The 17,443-nt window shown below is 36.7% G+C and overlaps 1 protein-coding gene across 1 annotated transcript in view; it reads left to right on the forward strand.

Moving 5' to 3' along the window:
- Positions 1-17,443, forward strand: part of CCDC73 (coiled-coil domain containing 73) — a 142,643-nt gene that overhangs the window by 50,507 nt on the left and 74,693 nt on the right. The window contains exons 4-5 of the mRNA XM_059069872.2: positions 5,406-5,477; positions 15,918-15,989. Of these exons, the coding sequence (XP_058925855.1) occupies positions 5,406-5,477; positions 15,918-15,989 (144 nt within the window). The remainder of the gene's footprint in view (positions 1-5,405; positions 5,478-15,917; positions 15,990-17,443) is intronic.

The following is a 17,443-nucleotide window of genomic DNA, read 5'->3' on the forward strand; positions in this document are numbered from 1 at the left end:
AATCATACCCCTTTGTAATTCTAATGATTTGTAGAATCTGTATCTTTATACTACATGGAAAACTGATAAAATGAGTGTTATCCACATTGCTGAAAGATAACATTATAATATGCTTCTACTATATTAGGATTTTGATTTAACTTCATGCTTTTTATGAAAAATTATTATTTATATTTTATTTGAACTTTTCATTTGTATTCAGTCTTCAAGCAGTTTTCAAAAGTTATTAATACAAATTCTATTAAATTGTCAATGAGAAAATATATATTAAATGTGGTAAGAAAATCCCATCTGTAACTTCAATAAAGTATACAAGACAGAACCTTAAAAGTGTTTATTTTTTATTAGCTGCCTTAGGACTACAAGGATTTAAGTGTTTTTATAAAAACAATAAAAGAGGAGTAATTTGATGGTTTATTTACTCTTTATAACCTTTAGAAAGTGTCATGCTTTTTTTGAAGTACTTGCTTCAGGCTGTAGTTTTACAAGATGGGCTATGTATTGGTCAGGCCTCTTCAATTCTTGACCCTGAAGAGATTTAGGGACATAGTACATACACCAGGCACTTGTCCAAGCAGCCAAAACTGTTACTGGGTACTTTTATTCTCCTTTTCAAACTCATAATCCACCTCCTACGAAATTGCCCAATTCAGTTCCTCATGTTGTCTAATACAATACTAATCTCTCTTTCCGAGAGTTTCTTGGTTTGATTATCTACAAAATATCCAAGATAAATATCTCTAATATGCATGGCATAGCCTAAAAGTTCACATTAAAAAAAAATCTCTTTCCTAATTCATATTTAAACTACTCTTTTCATGTTAGTCAACTTAATCTATTACAAAGACTTCTCAAATAGAAAGATATTAATATTAGAATATCCATAACAATTTAAAAGTTTTTTTGCCTTTCCTTTCAACAAATGTTTCTTATTTTGAAGTGTTTGACCAAATAATCAGAATGTACTTGTATATTTAAAATAGGTAGTGTGATTTTGAATGGTTTTCTAACTTTTATGGGATATGGAGATTAAATTCTGAAGTTTTTGAAGGAAAGGAGTATATTATAGCAATTCATACTGTCCTACACCACCCACAGTTTCTTAAAGGTGATATAATGGCATGTTTAAGAGACTCTGGAGACAGATCATCTAGTTTCAAATACTTGCTCTGCTGTTTACCTGCTATATGACTTTAGGCAAGTTATTTATCCTCTTGCTGATAACCCAGTTTCCTCATTTATAAAATGGCAGTAACAGGAATACAAGTAACGCATAAAATTATACCTAAGATTAACTTAATATATAAAAAGTGCTTAGAACAATATCTAAATCATAGTAAGATCTGAGAATCCCCTGTAGCCACTAAAAGAGAAGTGAAGGGCTTCCCTCGTGGTGCAGTGGTTAAGAATCCGCCTGCCAATGCAGGGGGCGTGGGTTCGAGCCCTGGTCCCGGAAGATCCCACGTGCCACAGAGCAACTAAGCCCATGCGCCACAACTGCTGAGCCTGTGCTCTAGAGTCTACGAGCCACAGCTACTGAAGCTCGCGCACCACAACTGCTGAAGCCCGCACACCTAGAGCCAGTGCTCTGCAACGAGAGAAGCCACTGAGATGAGAAGCCCGCACACAACAACGAAGAGTAGCCCCCACTCGCCACAACTAGAGAAAGCCCACGTGCAGAATCAAAGACCCAATGCAACCAAAAATAAAATAAATTTTAAAAAATAAAAAATAAAAGAGAAGTGTATAACCAGGCCCACATGAAGAAAGCTGTATCTTGTACATTTTCAATCCACCTGCTTTGGGAAGATATGCATGTTTTACGTTCTACACACCTCCCCCCAAAAATGTGTATACACTTATTTCTTTTTTCAATGTTTTGACTATAGGTACATATTACTTTGAGAACTTCTGTTCTCTCCTCACTTTATTTATCACATAGCATACCTTGTTCATATACATTCTGTCCCTTATTCCATGCTGGAAGAACCTTGACTGTGTCTTAGGGTCCAACTCTCACCAATATGAGTTAGGTAAATCCTGACTGTCCTAACCACTCACGAAGGTTCAGTGCATTTCACCAGCCAGCAACTGGTTTAGGAGTGAGCATATGACCTGGTTATGGCCAATGAGATATTAGCAGATATGATTAGGAAGCTTCTGGGAAAAGCTTTGTTATCCTTTTAATAAGAGATTACACTTTCTCTACTGTAGGATAATGTCCTTTCCGTCCTTGTTGCCTAAAATTAAAGTAGCCAAGGGTTGAAAAGCTTAAGGAAAATCACTTGGATAATGGCAAAATGGAAAGATGGGCAGAATTATAGTCCTTGATGATACTGTTGAGCCACTGAAATAAATTCTAGAAGGACTCTGCCTTTGGACTTGTCATGTGAGACAGTAAGTCCCATAAGCCATTGTGAGTCAGGGTTTGTTGTTGCTTCTTGCTGCTGAAAGCATTTTCAGTGAGACAGCTTACATGAAAGCCTCTTTGAATACCATAGCATAAGTGTGTGTTTGTGTGTGTGTAATAAAGCAAAGAATATGTGAAAGTCATAGGAAAATATTTCATAACAAAATGTATTTTATCTGTTAACATCCACTCTTTGATTTCTCCCAGTTTGTTATGAAAATTGTCAAACATACAGCAAAACTAACAGAATTTGACAGTGAACACTCATACACCATTACATTTTATTGTACTTGTTTTATCACGTCTATCCATCTACTTATCCCTCCTTCAGCTTTATTTTTGATGATTTCAGAGTAAATTGCAGGCATCAGTGCACTTCCTAAATACTTCAGAATGCGTATCATTCAGAATTCTATGGTGAAATTATGTGGGCCTGTACATTTCTTTTTTGGGAGCTTTGAAATTTATGACTATAGGGCTTTTGAAGATTGTTATTTATCTTCTTGGTTGAGGTCTGATAGTTTGTGGTTTTAGAGGAATTGGTCTGTTTCTGTAAGTTGTCAAATTTATGAGCATAAACTTGTTTGTAGCATTCCCTTAACTTTTTAATGGCTTTAGGACTTTTGTATATGATTCTTTTAGCACTTTGAGCATATTTAAAATTATTGATTTAAAGTCTTTGTCTAGGTCCGTTGTCTGCACTTGCTCAGTGACAGTTCCTATTAAATTGTTTTCTTTCCTGTGTATGGATCACACTTTTTTTTTTTTTTTGCCATGGCTCACGGGCCTAGACGCTCCGTGGCATGTGGGATCTTCCCGGACCGGGGCACGAACCCGTGTCCCCTGCATCGGCAGGCGGACTCTCAACCACTGCGCCACCAGGGAAGCCCTCTTTTTTTAAAAAAAATAATTATTTTATTTATTTATTTTTGGCTGCGTTGGGTCTTTGTTGCTGCACGTGGGCTTTCTCTAGTTGGGGTGCGTGGGCTTCTCACTGCGGTGGCTTCTCTTGTCCCGGAGCACGGGTTCTAGGCACATGGGCTTCAGTAGTTGTGGCACGTGGGCTCTAGAGCGCAGGCTCAGTAGTTGTGGTGCACGGGTTTAGTTGCTCCGCGGCATGTGGGATATTACCCGACCAGGGCTTGAACCCGTGTCCCCTGCATTGGCAGGCAGATTCTTAACCACTGCACCACCAGGGAAGCGCTGGATCACACTTTTCTGTTTACTTGCATGCCTTGTAAATTTTTTTTGAGAAATGGACACGAACATTTTGAATATGTGACAACTCTGAAAATAAGATTCCTCACTCTTCTCAGGGTTGCTTCTTGTTTTTGTCATTATTTGTTTGTGTAGTGACTTTTCTGAAATAATTGTGTTAAGTCTGCAGTTTTTGTCATGTGCTCTTAGCTTAGCGATCAGCTAGTGCTTTGTTTGGCATAGATTTCCTTAAATACCTGGAACCAAAACAACAAGCAAAAAAACTCTCAGTCTTTGCAGAAGAGCTCTGTGTGTGTGTGTTAGGGTATGCCTTCAACACTCAACCAGGCAGCTTTCAAGTCTACCTATTGAAGTTAACGACAGAAGCTTCAGATTTCTCTAGTGATAGCTTGTGTTTATTGTGTGGGCTAATTCAAGAGTATTACAATATTTTAAATGAAATCAGAGGGTTTTTCTAAATAACTGCTTCTTGCTTGGCTTTGGGCTTTCCCCCCTTGACTTTGCGTCTTCCTTCTGTGCTGCTTCCCAGAGAGAGTCTATCCTTTCAGCTCTCCCAGCTATGTCTCACTGTTTTTTTACTTGACACTTGTTAGTTGGGTGGTGGTGGCAGGTGGGGAATAGGAGCATTCTCTGATGTTTCTATTAAGCCTCAGTTTTTGGTGAACCCAAGTCTCAAGGTGAGGCCTCCACAAGAATTCTGATCCCTCTTTTGTATTTAATGGTGGGCCTAGCATGTATTCCTTCCCCTCCCCAAAGATAGAGCTGTTTTATTTTTCTAGACTTCTCTCAGCTGCAGTGGGTTTCCATAAGTGCTCTCATGGGCTAGTTTTTATTGCCCTCCCCCCTGTAGATTAAGGCTTTTGTTCCTTAGAGGAGATAAGAAAGACAGGTCTGTCTAGGTAGAGTTTTCAGTGGTGTCTGCTGGTCCCTTTTCCCTGCTGCAGAGGATTTCCACTAGTGTCCTTAGATATAGTTTTTGTTGTCTTATCCCCTGCAGATTAAGGTTTTTGGTCTGTAGGAGATTTAGGGAAGAAGGCTTGTGACTGCTCTTCTCCTTCCCAGCCAGTACCACAGGGGAAAAGCTTTCTCAGATTCTTCCCATCCTTCCCTGTAACCACCTGGTGGGTTTCATGGAAGAAAAACCTGTTAGAATGTATAAACCTTATTTCTAGAAGATATAAACCTCCTTATTTCTGGGGCCCTCAGGAGATTCATGTTCTTACACCAGCCCATGTTCTGCCTTTAAAAATTTATTAAGGCGGCTTCCCTGGTGGCGCAGTGGTTGAGAATCTGCCTGCCGATGCAGGGGACACGGGTTCGTGCCCCGGTCTGGGAAGATCCCACATGCCGCGGAGCGGCTGGGCCCGTGAGCCATGGCCGCTGAGCCTGCGCGTCTGGAGCCTGTGCTCCGCAACGGGAGAGGCCACAACAGTGAGAGGCCCACGTACCACAAAAAAAAAAAAAAAAAAAAAAAAAAATTATTAAGGACTTTTAGCTGAGTTTTTAAATCAGTACTCAATGGCTTATGTCCCAAGTAAGCAAATGCTGTGGTTCTGTTCTCCTTGCAGTAACCCATTTCTCTATCCAGATTTTGGATTACTTGGTTGATCTGGGACCTCAGTTCTCTGATGGATTTAGCTATTTAATTTGCAAATTTTCCAGCCCTTTTTCTTGTTGTAAATGTGGGAGGATGCTCTTTTTATCTCTCTAGAAAGAGCTGAAACTGGAAATTTTCAAGTCCTAATTTTCCTAGTATTTTTCTTCTTTTTTGACTTAGGAAGCAGAAGCTCAGTATGAAGAGCAGATTGGTAAAATTATTATGGAGATGCAAGAACTTAAATGGCAAAAGGTGAGTATTTCCCCCCTCTCATTAGCATTTTATTTTATGTATTTTAATCCTTAATTGTGAAGTTAATTTTTTTTTTTTTTTTTTTTTTGTGGTATGCGGGCCTCACTGTTGTGGCCTCTCCCGTTGCGGAGCACAGGCTCCGGACGCTCAGGCTCAGCGGCCATGGCTCACGGGCCCAGCCGCTCCGCGGCACGTGGGATCTTCCCGGACCAGGGCACGAACCCGTGTCCCCTGCATCAGCAGGCGGATTCTCAACCACTGCGCCACCAGGGAAGCCCTGTGAAGTTAATTTTTAAATTTCCTAAATATATTTGATGAATTGTGCATCATTTTAGAGTGTCTTAAGAAAATTCCAACTAAAACTGTTAAGAACATTTAGGCTTCCAGAAAACTGAGAATAACTTTTTTTTTTTTTTACAATGTTGTGTTAGTTTCTTCTGTGAGAATAACCATTTTTCCCCAGGCTTTCTGAAAAGAAAATAGACAAGGATAACTCTGAAAACTACTATGAACTATTTCATATCTGAGAAACATATTGTGTGTTATAGAGGAGTCAAAATATTTTTTAAGAAGTGAAACTTCAGAATAGTACCGTATTTTCCTAGACTGTTGTTATATACTATAACCAAATCTTAAAAAAAATATATCATATGTGATTCTCTTTTGATCCTTATCCATATAGAGGCATTTTTGATAGTGCCTCTCTTGCCTTTCCACCAAAGTAATCTTTTCTTTTTAAAAATATTTATTTGGCTGCACTAGGTCTTTGTCGTGGCACGTGGGATCTTTGTTGACATGCAAGATCTTTTAGTTATGGGTTGCGGGCTCTTAGTTGCAGCATGTGGGATCTAGTTCCCTGACCAGGGATTGAACCCAGGCCCCTTGTATTGGAAGTGTGGAGTATTAACCACTGGACCACCAGGGAAGTCCCTCACCAAAGTAATCTTAACAGCTAAAGATTGAAAGCTTAATTAAGATGACCCTTCTTCTCAGGATTTGGCAGTAATGAAACAGGAACTTGGAGATAACATGTCATAAATAAAATTCAAATGACAGAGTACACGCCAATGATGGGAATTTTGAGGCCAGAGAGATCCACAAGGTTGTGTAGAAATGAGAGTGAAACCAGAGTTGGGTTACATATGAGGGACAGGTCAAATAAAGAGACCTGTTTGTGGAGAGAAAAAAACAGGTAAACACCAAATACAATGTAAAACTCCAAGGAGACATAAAGTCAGAATGTAAAGTCAGAATGTAAAGTCATATCTTGTTTTGAATAGAGAGAGTCAATAGTAGAAAATTATCAGAATACTTAAGTTAATCAGTAAGTTTAATACAATCCAATTTAAAATACCAAGTGTGTGTTTGGTGTACTTAAGCTGATTCTAAGGTTTATGTGGAAATAAACTTAGAAGAGTGGCTGGGAAAGTTTTGAAAAGGAATCTAGTCACACTAGATTCTTAAATATATTATAAAGCTATAATAGTTAAAATAGCGTGGTAGTATACATGAACAGATAACTATAATAGAGTCCAGAAATAGATCCAAATACATAAGATAATTTAGTGAATGATAAAGGTGACATTTCTGATCAGTGGGGAAAAGTAGATTATTCAAGAAATTATATTAGAACTGGGTATACCATCTGAAGAAAAATAAAACCAGATTCCTACCTTACTTTACAAAGTTGTAGAAAAATAGAACTTTCATATTGGCAATGTAAATTAAAAGTATCTTAAGTTCCCCCAAACATCTAAATCCCATAACCTTCTATATAACCCAATTCTAACTTGTTCCTTTTGAGATACTACTAAGACTCTGCCAAGGTAGTGTCCTCACTTACTGCAGTGAATTCCAATAAACATGGTTTTGCTTTATTAACAGGTTGTTTGGTGGTGTTTTGATTAAGTTCCTTTTTGTATATGGTGTTAGGTTAGGGTTCAGCTTCATTCTTTTGCTTGTGTATATCCAGTTTTCCCAGAACCTTTGGTTGAAAAGACTGTTCTTTCCCCATTGAATGATCTTGACACCCTTGTCCATGTGTGTGAGGGTTTATTTCTGGGCTCTTTATTCTATTCCATTGGTCCATGTGTCTTTCTTTACAACACTATTTTGATTCCTGGAGCTTTCCAGTAAGTTTTGAAATTAGGAAGTGTGAGTCCCCCAGCTTTGATCTTCTTTTTCAAGATTATTTGGCTATTTTGGGTTCCTTGAGATTCCATATGAATTTTAGGATGGGTTTTTTATTTCTGCAAAAAATATTATTGGGATTTTGATAGAGATTACATTGAATCTGTAGATAACTTTGGATAGTATTATCTTACAAATATGAAGCTTTCTAATCCCAGAGCAAAAGATGCGTTTGTACTTTTTATTTAAAAATTTATTTATTTATTTATTTTTGTGGTATGCGGGCCTCTCACTGTTGTGGCCTCTCCCGTTTCGGAGCACAGGCTCCGGACGCACAGGCTCAGCGGCCATGGCTCACGGGCCTAGCTGCTCCGTGGCATGTGGGATCTTTCCGGACTGAGGCACGAACCCGAGTCCCCTGCATTGGCAGGCAGACTTTCAACCACTGTGCCCCCAGGGAAGCCCTGCATTTTATTCTTTGTAGTGCTATTGTAAATGTAATTGTTTTCTTAATTTCATTTTTGGGTAGTTCATTGTTAGTGTATCGTACTACTTTGCTGAATCCATTTATTCAGGTTTTTTGTGGAATCTTTAGGATTTTCTACATATAAGATCATATCATCTGCAAACAGATAATTCTTTTTCCTTTCCAAATCGGATTTCTTTTTTTTTTTTTTTTTTTTGTGGTACGTGGGCCTCTCACTGTTGTGGCTCCGACGCATAGGCTCAGCGGCCATGGCTCACGGGCCCAGCTGCTCCGCGGCATGTGGGATCTTCCCAGACCGGGGCACAAACCCGTGTCCCTGCATTTGCAGGCGGACTCTCAACCGCTGTGCCACCAGGGAAGCCCTGGATTTCTTTTTCTTGCCTCATTGCTTTAACTAGTGCTTTCAGTACTATGTTGAATAGAAGTTGTGAAAGTGGGCATCCTTGCCTTGTTCCTGATCTTAGAGGAAAAGCTTTTAGTCCTTTACCATTGAATATTATGTTCACTGTGGGGTTTTCAAATATGGCTTTTATTATATTGATGTAGTTTCCTTCTATTCCTAGTGTGTTGAATTTTTTTTTTTCACCATGAAAGGGTACTGACTTTTGTCAGATTCTTTTTATTGTATAAGTTGAGATGATTGTGTGCTTTTTTGCTTTCATTCTGTTAATGTGGTGTATTACACTGACTGATTTTTTTGTATGTTGAACTCTCTTATCCCAGGGATAAATCCTACTTGGTCATGGTGTATGATCCTTTTAATATGCTTCTGAATTCGGTTCGCTAGTATTTTTTTGAGAATTTTTGCATCAGTGTTCATCAGGGGTACTGGTCTGTAGTATTCTTGATGTGTCTTCATCTAGCTTTGGTATCAAGGTAATACTGGCATCAAGCATGAGTTAGGAAGTGTTCCTTCCTATTCAACTCTTTGGAAAAGTTTGAGTAGGATTGCTGTTAGTTCTTTAAATGTTTGGTAGAATTCACCAATGAAGCCATCAGGTTCAGGGCTTTTCTGTATTGGGAGATTTTGATTATGGATTCAATCTCCTAAAGTCTATTAAGAGTTTCTATTTCTTCATAATTTGGTCTTCATAGGTTTTGCATTTCTAGGAATTCTCCATTTCATCTAGGTTACCCAATTTGTTAGTATGCAGTTGTTCATAGTACTCTCATCATACTTATTATTTCTGCAGAATCAGTAGTAATGTCCCCACTCTCATTTCTGACTTTAGTAATTTGAGTCTTCTCTGTTTTTCTTAGTCCATCTGGGTAAAGGTTTATCAATTTTGTTATCTTTTCAAAGAACCAATTTTTAATTTCACTGATTTTCTCTATTGTTTTTCTGTTCTGTTAAAGGGAGGGGGGATCTCTCCCATTCTTTTCTTTTCTTTTTTCAAAATTTATTTATTTATTTATTTTTGGCTGCATTGGGTCTTCGTTGCTGTGTGTGGGCTTTCTCTAGTTGCAGCAAGCAGAGGCTACTCTTTCTTGCAGTGTGAGGGCTTCTCATTGTGGTGTCTTCTCTTGTTGTGGAGCACAGGCTGTAGGCATGCGGCCTTCAATAGTTGTGGCATATGGGCTCAGTAGTTGGTGGCTCGCAGGCTCTAGAGCACAGGCTCAGCCGTTGTGGCACACGGGCCTTGTTGCTCCACGACATGTGGGATCTTCCCAGACAAGGGATCAAACCTGTGTTGGCAGGTGGATTCTTAACCACTGTGCCACCAGGGAAGCCCTGCTTCATATATTCTGATGATCTGTCATTCAGTTCATAAATGCTTATAATTGTTATATCTTCTTCCTTATTGAACGTTTTATGGATATATAATATCTTTGTCTAATGTAACTTCTTAAAATTTAAAGGCCATTTTTAATTTTGTTTTTTTTTTGTTCTTTTAGTTATTATTTTAATGGAATATCTTTTTCCATTTTTCTACTTTCAACCTGTTTGTGTCTTTAGATCTAAAGTGAGTCTCTTACAGACAGCATAAAGTTGCATCATGTTTTTTATCCATTCTTCCAATTTTTGTCTTTAGGTGAGAGAGTTAAAATATACATTTAAAGTAACTACTGATAAGGAGCAACTAACTTGTGTCATTTTGCTATTTGTTTTCCATGTGTCTGATAGTTTTTTGTCCCTCATTTCCTGCATTACCATCATCTTTTGTGTTTAGTTGATTTTTTTTATAGTGAGATGTTTAAATTCCTTTCTCATTTCCTTTTGTGTATATTCTCTAGCTATTTCCTTTATGGTTACCATGGGGATTACAGTTAGCATCTATCATTATAGCACTCTAATTTGAATTTGTATCAGCTTTATGTCAATAACATACAAGAAATCTATTCCTTTATAACTCCATCTACACCCCTTTCAATTATTGATATTATAAAATTACATCTTTATATATTGTGTGCTCAAGAGAATAAACTAGTAGTTTTAAAAATGCATTAGTCTCTGAATTATTTAGAAAGCAAATATGGAGTTACAAACCAAAGGTACAGTAATACTAGCTTTTAGCCTAATAATTGTAGTTTTTTTTTTTAAGTATTAGTTTCTTAAAAAAGAAAAACTGCTGTTAGAGTAATACTAGCTTTTATAAATTGCTCATGTATTTACCTTTACTGAGATTTTTATTTCTTCATACGGCTTTGAGTTACTCTCTCACGTCCTTCCAATTCAACCTGTAGGACTCATATCATTTCTTGCAGGGCAGGTCAATGGTAATGAACTCTCTCAGCTTATGTTTATCTGCATTTTAGATCATGTAGAGGAAAGGCAACTTATGTGAGATGGTGATAAGACTATGAAGTATATTTCCTGAGTCCTTGGAGTACCTTGCCAGGTTTGTCTGAAGTAAGAAAATGTCCAAGATTGGTGCACAAGTAGCCAGTTTCATGTAGTAACCTCTAATAGGTGTGTATGGTAGAAGCCAGTGAAGTATAGGAGAGTGTGGACTTAATAGTCTTGAGAGTTAGACATAACCTTCTTGGTCATGGAAGTTCAAGAGTGTCAGATTTAAGGTGCCATTAAGTCTCTACTTTTCCTCAAGATTGGGGATGATTGGGGCAATGAAATATCTAAATAAATGACAAGGCTTTGCAGAGTTCGCTAGAAACAGGTCCAGTAAAATGAGTGCCTCTGTTACTGGAGATCCTCATATTGGGAACACAAAATCAAGTAATTTTTTTCCTACTCTCATAATTATAGCTCTCTCTCAAGAAAAAGTTTTAATCCATCCAGAGAAGTAGCAAGTAATGATCAGAACATACTCAGAACCCACTGTAGGGGTTTATTTTAGGAAGTCCATTTGGACATGTTTAGTGGGGTCCTGAAGCTTGGATTTACAAGGATAACAGTTTTACTAGGATTGTGAGTGAGACAGATGAGATTTGCACCAGAGACATCCTCAAAAATCTTAGTAAAATTTCCCCACCAATGCTAATTGAATATCGTTTTCAATATGTCCTTGCTCTGATGGGTAATTCCTTGTAAAATATGTTTGCAGAGTTTCGTCAAGGGTTCTCTGGTGCCACCAAGTGTCTGTCCTGAAAGTGCCAGGGATTCTCTTGTACTTTACAACCATGTATTCTTTTCAGATTCTGGAGCTAGTTGTGGGCATTCCAAAATAGAATTTTTTAATCTCCAGAAAGATTTAGCTTTTTAGAGTATAATGGGGCCAAGACCTGATTGAGGGCTGCCTGTGTGTCATAAAGATAAACCTAGGATATTTCTTTAGCCTTTGTTATCCCTTAATAGTGTGGCTTCATGATAGCCACCTCCTTAGGAAGCATTAGAGTACTTAAAACTGTTGTTCATTTTACATTGGGATTCCTATTAAGGTTGGAAACTCTCATTGTTTCTACAGTATTACAAAATCATGGACTACTCCAAAAGGTATACCTGATAGTTGTTTTATGTTAACTCTCTTATCTCTTGACAATTGGCAAGCTCTGCTGAGAGGGTAAGTACTGTCATCAGGACTGGTTTTACCTCTGGTAAGGAGTCATGTTTTAGGGGTCAGTTGAGACTGTTCCAGTATATCTTGCCTGATAGTTCCCATTTCAGTTATAAAAAATGATATATCAACAAATAATATTAAACCTAGATTTTCTAGGAGGAGTTTCTAATAAATCCATTTGAGGCATAGTCATTGTTTGGACAGAGGTTAGATCTCATGGAATTCCCCTTCTTTGGGTAATGAGAAAAGAGTAGCAATCTTTAAAGTATAGCACTGAGTTGAAATGTGTGAGGGAGAAAATAATAAAAAGTTCGTAGGATATAAGCCTGCTTGCCAAGAAGTGTGTTTTCAGTAGCTTCCAGGATTGTACAGCATACAGAACCATCAAATTTAAACAAGATCCTTAAACCAAGTCAGTAGAGGCCTCTACTAGTTTGGCTGCTGCTTATTACTATCCTTAGATAAGGAGTAAGATTTTCCCCTCACTGGGTTGAGGGGAAGATTGTAGTAAGCAGTTGGGCCCTGATGATTCCTGTGGTGTTCTGTTAGAGTATTAAGGACTTGTCTACATTGCTCAGATACAAATAGATAGAAAGATTTATGACAATTTGGAGGGCCCCAATTGCAGGGGTGCGAGGGGGGCTGTTGAGAGTTATTTTTAAATCACAAAATTCTTGTCCGTGTTTAAGTTCTTAAGGGAAAGGTTCCATTGTTGAGGACTTAAATTATATAGAAATGTGTCAATTTCAGAGATGTTTGGAACCCAGTGTCTACAGTAGCCAGTGAAATCTAGACAACTTCTTAATTTTCTCTTAGTAACCAGCCTTGGAAAGTATTGAAGGGCTCATAATTTATCAGGAATAATAGATTTACCCCCCTTGGGATAAATTATACCCTAAATAATGCACTTTATTCTTACAAGATACTAAACTTTTTTTTGGAATTCTCATGTCCTTTCTGAGCTAAAACAATACGTAGATAAATGGAGTCAGTCTTAGAGCTCTCTTCGTCTTTAGAACATAACGAAAGCTTGCCCACATATTGTATAAGTATAGAGTTTACAGGGAGGTTTAAGGTCCCTAAGTTCCTCAGTGAACCACTGAGGCATAACTGTCCAGGTAAATTGTTGACTCTCCCAGGACAGAACAAACAGGTAAAACTATTTTGATCTAAAGGGACGCCATAGAAAGCAGAACAAAGATAAGTATATAGTAGTAAAGTATGTAGAGTCAGGTGGCACTGAAGATAAAATAGTATCTGGGCTCAATGAATTGGGGAAATTGATATTTTATTTATGGCCTTAAGGTCTTAAACAAATCTTCACCCACTGTGTTTTTCACTGGGGAACAAGTCAAAATTTTAAAACTGGCACAGGTATGATTGATTCACCCTTTCTTTATTAGGCTTTACAACAATTGACTTTAGTTCTTCATTTCTGGTTTTAGAGGTATTATATAAAGTTAAGTAGAGGTTTAGATGGGTCAATCTGAACCCTGCTGCCAATATCAGTTAAGACATTTTGCCCACAAAGAGTCCACTTCATGGAGATCTTTAATTTGGTTCCATGGTACACACAGGTACCTAAGTCAACATCCAAATAAGCTATGATCTGATTGTGAATAGAATCCCCAGGAATCTTGAAAAAATAAAAATTTTTTAAAAACTCCTCCAAAAAAACAGGAGTTTAATTCTTCAATTCTATTTGCATAGTAGATTCCTATCTCTTAAGTTAATGGGTGTGGCGTCATAAAGGAGAAAATAATATTCCTCACTTGCGAATCCAAGGATAACAGTTATAGGCTAAAATGGGGTGAGTATCTTTGGATTATTAGAGATACTCCCTATTTGAGTAGCTCATTGACCCTGAGGGAAAGGTTATGTGATGTTGCCAGAGTTTATGGTATGAATAAAATTTAAAGGTTTTTTTTAATATTTAGAGAAATTGCTCTTTACAAGTTTGAGGAATAAATGGGAAGTTGGGTGTGTGTCAGAGCAGTGACATTGATTTGCCCACCTGATATTTTTTCCCTTCATTTTCTTAGCTAGTTCAGGATGTTGTTTTTCCCCAGTGTCTTTTCTGCTTATAATAAGTATCTACAGGTGTCTTTACCATAAGACTCACTCCTCTCATGCTTGATGACTGGAGTGGGAGTATTAAATTGTTTTATCTGTAAGGGTACCAGTTTATTCTTCTTTTGTTCTAAGGCTCTTTGAAGATCTGAATTTGGAGATCTAGTAATGGGGCTATTTCCCATTCCAGTTTTTGTTGCATGTTAAATCTCCTGTTTCTAGATTTACAGCTGTTCACAAAAAACAGGGAGAGAGCTGGAGTTCATATTTACTTCAGAATCTGCTCCTCGAAGAATTTACCCCTGAAGTGTCCTATAAATTCATTCTTTCCTTGTTTGCAGGAGTAGAGTCTAATATATTTTCATAAGAAAACTGGGCAATATCCTCTGAAAAATTTTGTCCAATATCTACAACTTTTCTAAATGTCTGGTTTCCGGAGAATTCCCTGACAGTCCAGTGGTTAGGACTTGGTGCTTTCACTGACAGCGCCTGGGTTCATTCCCTGGTCAGGGAACTAAGACGCTGCAAACTGCGTGGCGTGACCAAATATTTAAAAATTTTTTTTAAAAAAAGTCTGTTTTCCTATGCAGTTTGGGATTTCCTAAGTCATTCTTGGAATCTTCTCACTTTGCCTTTTCTATTCTTTTTTTTTTTTTTTTTTTTTTGCCTCTGAGCATAAGAACCAATTGATACAGACCTTGGAACTGGCAGTATTATTTTTCAAAATTAGTTATGGGAATTAAAATACTTTAAAGTAATTTCTAACTTCAGGAAAAATAAAAGTTATATAAGAATAGAAATGTAATCATGGGACTTACCTGGTGGCGTAGTGGTTAAGAATCCGCCTGCCAATGCAGGGGACACCGGTTCAAACCTGGGTCCAGGAAGAGTAGCCCCCGCTTGCTGCAACTAGAGAAAGCCCCCACGCGCAGCAACGAAGACCCAACGCAGCCAAAAATAAATAAATAAATTTTTTAAAAAGAAATGTAATCATGATATACCATATGGCTTAGCATTGAATAAAAATTGCAGCTATGAGAGTATAAATACTATTGATTTAAGCCACAATTTTTATATAATTCTGTTGGAAGAATAGATGGAGGACATGTAGGGTTATGGTTGTACAAGAAAGCTGTAATATAGGAGGTCAGTAGATAAATTTTTAAAATTGTAGAATCGTGGAGTAAAATAACAGAAGCATTTGAAAGTGGTTGCCAGTTTTAGCTCTAATTTTTTAAATTATGAGAATTTTTTGATAAAGATAGAAGAAAAAATTCATCTTGAATCTAAAGGACAGGACACACAACTTCTACCAAAGAAAGGTGGAGGGGAAAGAAATGGAATTGTATATATGGATTTTTTTTCAAAAATGCCCTGTAGTAGTTTTGGTTTTGTAAAAAATTATTTCAGTGAATTTAAAGAATCATATGTTACCATGTAAACATTTGTGCTTAGATAATAAAATTGGTTTTTTTGGAAACTGTAATAAGACTATATGCTTGTATACTAGACTTAATTTTAGTAACTTGATGAAAGATATTTTCTTGAAGAAAACTTTAAAGTAAGCTATATTCAGAGTTTAAAATTGTAGAGAGCAATATTTTTTATCATGAAGAAGCAACTGGAAGCAAAATTATTGTATGCTGAGTCCATGACAGTTAAAAAAATCATAAAATTGTCATATGTTACATTTTAATATGTGCAATGAATATGTTTAACTTTAATTTGTGAACCCAATTAAAATTTAAAACTGAAAGTGGCTAGAATCTGTTTTAACTTTTCATGATTTTAAAATAGGAAACTCTTCAGAATCAAAAGGAAACATTAACAAAGCAACACAAAGAAGCAATGGCAGTTTTTAAAAAGCAGGTAATTTCATAAGGATAGACAAACATTACAGTTTTAAATATTGCACTTTTCCCAATTCTCATGAATATTATGATAGGTTGTTCTCCATACTCACTGAAGACAAAAAGGTTATTATTGGAAGCAGGAAATAAGGTTATTTTGAATCACAACTGATAATAATGTAATATAGTAGAATGATTTAGTTAAGGAAAGAAATTAGGAATAGTATTTTCTTGGAGATGTGTTTTTATTGGTCCTAAATGAAATATGTTAGTGATATGTGTGTTCTTGTTCTTTCTCTCCCTTCTCCCTTTTCTGTCTTTAATTAGCATATCCTAGGAGCTTACCTTTTCCATATTACTCTTTACCCAAGCTAACATTATAACACTGGTGAAAAGCTGAAATGCAAGTAGGGAGATGTAAAGGATGAAGAGATGTGATTATCATGCACCTCCATAAATATCAACTACTAACAACTAAGAAAGATCAGTAGAAGAATTGAAAAAAATATATTTTAAAGAAATGAAGAACAACTCCTTCTGTTATTTTGAATTCTATAGCTCTTCTTTACTACCTCACATTTCTCTTCAGTCCCTAATTATAAAATATAAGTGTAAGAAATGTACCTATGGAAAACGTACTCTGGAAGTGCTTTTCCTATAGCCATGCCAACATCACCATTTTTTTTCCTTTTTCCTTCCCCCTATTTTGTTTTTATCTCCATACAAGTGTGTGTGTTTAGAGAGAAATGCATAAAAAGAAATGAACCTATATAACCTAATCACTAGTGGGTTAAGGTTATTGGTAATTTACACTGTAGTGTGGATTTGTTTAAGCAGATGATAAACTTCCTTATAGTCTGAAATTGGCTTTACCTAAGTTATGGGAGTTCTAATTGAAGGGTAAGGAAGCAGAAACCAAATGTACAGCATAGTATTCTTTAGGAGAGAGCAGTTCTATGTCTCTGTTACCACAAGGGACTCTGGGCAAGAAAGAATATTCAGGTAATTGAAGGGTAGAGGAGAAAGTGATATTGGGTTCTTTTTTTTTTTTTTTTTTTAATTTCTTTTCTTTTCTTTCTCTTTAAAAAAAGGATTCTAGAATGTAAGTGAGGAATATGGAAAATGAGATGGAGAAATTCCAAAGAAAAATTTATTTCTTGACAACTTTACCTAGTATCCTTGTGTTGCTTGGAATATTTAATTAATTTCCTTTGGCAAGTTCACCTTAGTTTTTCTGTTTTAAAATGTCATTATTTATTTATTAGACTAACACATGCATTTAAAAGAAATTTCAGAAAATACTGTCAGTGCAAATACAAATGATACCAATTTTATAAAAGTATGCCTTCAGAAAATGTTATTGTTTATGAGTAGATGGCAAAATATTGAAACATTTTTTAAAAACTGGAGGGAAAAACTGAACTTTCAAGGATGATTGGTGCTCTGATCGTGAGATTAAATTGTTCATTTTCT

This window comes from Kogia breviceps, chromosome 7 (genome assembly GCF_026419965.1).
Source record: "Kogia breviceps isolate mKogBre1 chromosome 7, mKogBre1 haplotype 1, whole genome shotgun sequence".
Lineage (NCBI taxonomy): Eukaryota > Metazoa > Chordata > Mammalia > Artiodactyla > Physeteridae > Kogia > Kogia breviceps.